At 42.3% G+C, this 5,082-nt stretch overlaps 1 protein-coding gene across 1 annotated transcript; it reads left to right on the top strand.

Moving 5' to 3' along the window:
- Positions 1-3,833: 3,833 nt before the first annotated feature.
- On the top strand, positions 3,834-4,255 carry TNFSF11 (tumor necrosis factor (ligand) superfamily, member 11; the record flags this gene model as incomplete). Its single annotated transcript, XM_009866107.1, has 1 exon — positions 3,834-4,255. A coding segment is annotated over one exon (422 nt), but the record flags the coding sequence as incomplete, so codon positions are not given.
- Between the last annotated feature and the right edge of the window lie 827 nt (positions 4,256-5,082).

Below are 5,082 nucleotides of genomic sequence, written 5' to 3'. Positions count from 1 at the left end.
TTAGTACAGCTACCAGGAGAATCTGTTCCATCATTTTAACTGTCACAGAGTTAAGGGTGACTGAAGCTCTGAATTGTGGCAAAATGCCCATCTGCCTCACTTAACACCATTGTAACATTATAATTGAGGTTGGAAGGGACTTCCAGAAGTTACCCAGGCTAATCCTCTGCTCAAAAGGAATAGGGTCGTTTTCCATCATCTCTTGGTCTATCTCTCTACCTGACTGTGGGTGAATGATGCATATTCCCCTCAACACCAGAACAAGTGTGAATAAACTTCACCCAGAGCCCCCTCAGCATCTCAATTACAAGCATCTGTGGCACCTGTTTTCTCTCTTCACCCTTCTTGAGCAGAGAATGGTGCGTTCCCACTAAGAATTCCTTCAAAATTCCTATTAGATTAAGACTGACAACTAAAAAGGTTGCTTGCCAGATAAATAAAATCTGCCTAGCAGCTACCTGCTGTGCCACCAGTTTGTCACAGCATGCCTTTCTTTTCCGTCGTTATGTATACATTCCTATTCCATCTATCTGATGTGCCTCTCCTCTGATCCAAGCAGTGATTTCTTGCCTATCCTCCTCATCTTGAAGGCAGCCAAACCTCATTGGGGCACTATTTCAGGCAGACTTAACACTGTGGGCAAAAAAGTTCTACAACTTGTTCATCTATCCCCAGTGCTTCGGAGGTGTACTCTGGCACTCCTTTCTCAGCATCTCTCACAGGTGAATAATTCCAGGCTGAGAGACTTAAGATCTTGGTGGCACTTCCAATTAATTGATGGTTTTCAGAGGGTTTTTTTGAAGCACTGCAACGACGACAGCTTCTCTGTAGGATTTTTGCCTGTATAATTTCTACCTGACTGCACAGGAGCCATAGGGGAGCAACTATTTATGATCTGCCTTTGACAGCCTGTGCTTTGCTCAAGTCTTTGTGGAAGAACGCCAGAAGCTTTTTGTTTAGAACTACTATTAAAGTATTCCTCTCATATGCAGAAGTTGCTTGCCCTTGGCAGTTAGGGAAGTCTCACAGCTCTCAAATTCCCTTGTCCCTACTTCCCCTCACTTCTTCCTGCACAAATGAATCCAAGGGGCATCTTTTTAATTAAACAAATATACCTGGGTCTTTTCCCCAACATGCTTGGGAGCACTGGTGGTTCTGGGACCTGGAAGAAGAGGGCACTGGGCCCTGCCATGTGCTGTGGAAAGTCTGGTGGGAATAGGTTGTTTTGGTTTGATGTTGGGAGAATCATAGACTCACAGAATGTCAGGGATTGGAAGGGACCTCTAGAGATCATCTAGTCCAGCCCCCCTGCCAGAGCAGGATCCCCTAGGGCAGCCACACAGGAACTCATCCAGGTGGGTTTTGAAAGTCTCCAGGGAAGGAGACTCCACAACCTCTCTGGGCAGCCTGTGCCAGTGCTCTGTCACCCTCACAGTGAAGAAGTTTTTCCTCATGTTGAGATGGATTTTCCTATTTTCTAGTTTATACCCATTGTTCCTTGTCCTGTTACTGGGCACCACCAGTGACTGGCCCCTTCCTCTTGACACCTACCCCTGAGATATTTATACACATTAATAAGATTAAGATAAGATAAGATCCCACCGCAGCCTTCTCTTCTTAAGACTAAACAGCCTCAGTTCTCTCAGTCTATCTTCATAGAAGAGATGTTCAAGTCCCTTAATCAACCTCGTAGCTCTCTGTCGGACTCTCCCCAGTAGGTCCCTGTCTGGTGCTGAATATCCCAAGCTCTCTTTTAGATGCGCTGGGAGCCTGAGGTGTAAGGTTCTCTGGTGCTGGTGTGGAGTACCTGGTGCTGTGAGAGGGAGCAAATGGAGTTAGTCTTGTGTGCTAATGGGCAGGAGGACAAGTTGGCCAACTCTAATCTGCTGTGCTATGCCCTGTGTATTATGCAGAGTAAAGGGTAGAGTGTTAGTGACTTGTGCGTTTTGGGAAGGGTCAGGACCTGTGTGACCTTCTCAGCACAGTGCTGTTTTCTCTGCCTGGGCATCCCTGTGGGCCTTGCCTGGCTCTTCTCTTTCCAGCCTTGCCTGCCTCTCTGTTTTTGAAGACGGAGGGGGTGAGATGAGATGGGTGCTATAATGAGATGGTGGTGATGCTGGGAAGGTGGAAAGGACAGCGGGTGTGTGCTACAGGGCACGCTCCTCAGCAGAAAATACCATGATAAATCTCTACGTAACAGATGTGCTGTTGTAGCAGTGCTGTCTAGGCTAGTGTTGCAGGCTGCTTCTTAACACTGTGCCACCAGAAACAATCTGAAGTGTTGAATGTGACCAGGTTTAGAAGGAAGACTCAAATGCTTTCTCTTAGACCTCCTGTTAAGCCATCTCTTAGCACAGCCTCAACACCAGGGTCTAAATGAAAAGGCATCTGAGACCAGACCAGCTTGAATCCTTTGAGAAACAATACAATGTGTCTACTTGATGATAGTACCCAGGAGGTGCCCTTTGGGTCAGAGTTCCTGGGGGACAGTTGTACCTGTGTACGTGAAGTTAACTTTTAGTGACAGTGCTGAGCTGACAAACTTATCGCAACATCTCTCAGCTCCTTTTTGTCCTCTTCACAAAGCAGCTGGTCACCTTAACAGATAAGGGACAGCTTCCTGTTTATCAGGCCACCATCACGTGGGCAGTGCTGAAAAGGTTTGCGCATACCTGTTGGAAAGAATTCAATAACGTTTTTTACGTGTGTTAGTTCTATTAATCTGACTTTTTGGTAGTCAGATTTGGTAACCGTCATACATGTCTTTTCATGCCCACATGTATGATGTTCTGTGGAGAAAGAGAATATTATAATTTTCTCTCCTAATTCGTGGATCTCCAGTTTAATGCAACCTGAACAGGGTTAATTTTTCTTCAAGCATGGAGTATCAGCTCATCTTTTCTAGTTTGCAGCTTAAGATACTTTAAAATAAAGAAAGAAAAGAGCAGTGCGTCCGAAGTCACATCTGTCTTCCTAAAGCTCTTCTTCTAAGACCTTCCACTAGATATTAGACAAAGAATCTGAGTTTACCTCCAGAATAGTTGTAACTGCCCAGCTACAAATATTTGTACAGTTTTCAAAGAATTAGGATTGTGCTGTGGGCCACCCTTGTAGATGCCTAGGATATGAATTACCCAGATTGTGGAGCCTTATTCTGGTATATACAAGCACTGGGTTAAATTTAAACATTGCTTTCGCATAAAAAGGTTTGTTTATGTCATAGATACTTGAAGTACTATCCAAAGTCTAGGCAACTTAGTGTGTAGTACAAAAGATGCGGGACTGTACAGTTTTGAGCTTTTTTCACCCCCCTTTTTTGGGGGCGGTCTTCTCCCATGAAAATATGTTTACCTTTGTACCACTACAGTCACAACAACATAAACTATTGGAAGGTTTCGTAAGCTTTCTCTTTGGGGAATAACCAATTTAACAAGTTTTCAGATTTTGTTCAGTTATTCCTTGAAAAACACTTAAGGCTTAGTGACTGATAACAAGATTTGCTGTTTCCTTCATCCTCTCAAGTATTTGTTACTCGAATAAAGTTTGAGGTGGAATGCAGTTCATATACAGAGCTTGTTAAATGATCGCTTAGCATAATCAGACTATTGGCCAAGCAAGTGTGTTGTACCATGGTTCTGCAGATGTTCTGATGGGAAGGCAGACAGCTACAAATAACAGATCAAATATGGTTGTACATGATGAAAATAGGAAATTTCTTATGATTTTTTTCATAATTGACAAATATTCTCTTTAGCCTATAGAACTCTAGTAGCTATTGATTGGGGTTTGATAAATGTTTATAAATAATTATTTTTTTTTTCTCCTTTCTTCAGGAACTCGCAAAGTGAACCTCACGTCCTGGCATCATGACAAAGGCCAGGCAAACCTATCAGATATGACATTCAGTGATGGAAAACTAATTGTTAATCAAGATGGTTTTTACTACCTTTATGCCAACATTTGTTTTAGACATCACGAAACCTCAGGAAACCTGACTAAAAGAGGGCTTCAGCTGATGGTGTATATGATTAAGACAAACCCTAAAATAAGGCGCTCTGATGTGTTGATGAAGGGAGGAAGCACGAAATACTGGTCAGGGAATTCAGAATTCCATTTTTACTCTGTAAATGTAGGTGGGTTTTTTAAATTAAAATCTGGTGAAATGATAAGTGTCCAAGTATCGAACCCGTTGCTACTGGATTCATCACAAGAGGCGACTTATTTTGGGGCATTTAAAGTTAGGGATTTAGACTGAATCTTTCTTTAGTGTGCTGAAATTTATTTTGGATTTTTAGTGATCCAGAAACGACTTGAAAACAGAACTGAAAAATCTTTTGCAACCCAATTGCATCTGTGTAAGCCATATATCTCTAAAGACACGTTTTCGTCCTGTGCTGCCTCCAGCAGCAGTCCCACAAATGCACGGAAGGACAAAATTAAGTAGTTCTCCTAATTCAGTCTTACAGCAGTTTTGCTTCATGTGTCTCCACTGGCTTCAGCAGGCACATTACGATTTTTTTGTAGTTGAAATTGGATCCAATTAATAACATTGAACTTCTGTTGCCAAGTTCTGCCCTGACTTTTTAACCTGTGCTACTCTTAACTAGTTTTCGGTGCGAACATAAAGCCGGACAGAACTTGCCTCCTGACTTGTGTTTAGGGCTCAGTTTTGCTTGAGGTTGAGCATTCTGACCCTGAGACAGCAAAGATTTTGAAAGTGTGACTAATCCCACCACGTTTGATGTGGCTTTTCACATGCGAAGGTAATCCTGTTCTTGCATTGCTGGATTTGGATTGGAGAGCTCAGGCCGTGGCAAAAATGAGTTGCAGAACACCCAAAACAGTTTGACTTAAGTTTTTACCTAGTTAAAAGGGCTATTCCAGGAAGGAGGGAGGTCATCTGGCCTTGCAGTTACAAAAGGTTAATTACAGGTAATTTTTTATTATTGTTGCACAGTTAATTGCAAATATAGATTGCCAAAGTATGGTGTGCCTTTATTACATTGTGCCAAAACCTGCAAAGACATTTTTTAGACAAAAAAAGTATGTATTTTTATATTCTGTAATATCTAAAGTTATATT

Source organism: Apaloderma vittatum, unplaced genomic scaffold, assembly GCF_000703405.1.
Source record: "Apaloderma vittatum isolate BGI_N311 unplaced genomic scaffold, ASM70340v1 scaffold1283, whole genome shotgun sequence".
NCBI lineage: Eukaryota > Metazoa > Chordata > Aves > Trogoniformes > Trogonidae > Apaloderma > Apaloderma vittatum.
The sequence above is the reverse complement of the archived record's forward strand: the minus strand, read 5'-3'. Positions and strand labels throughout refer to the sequence as shown.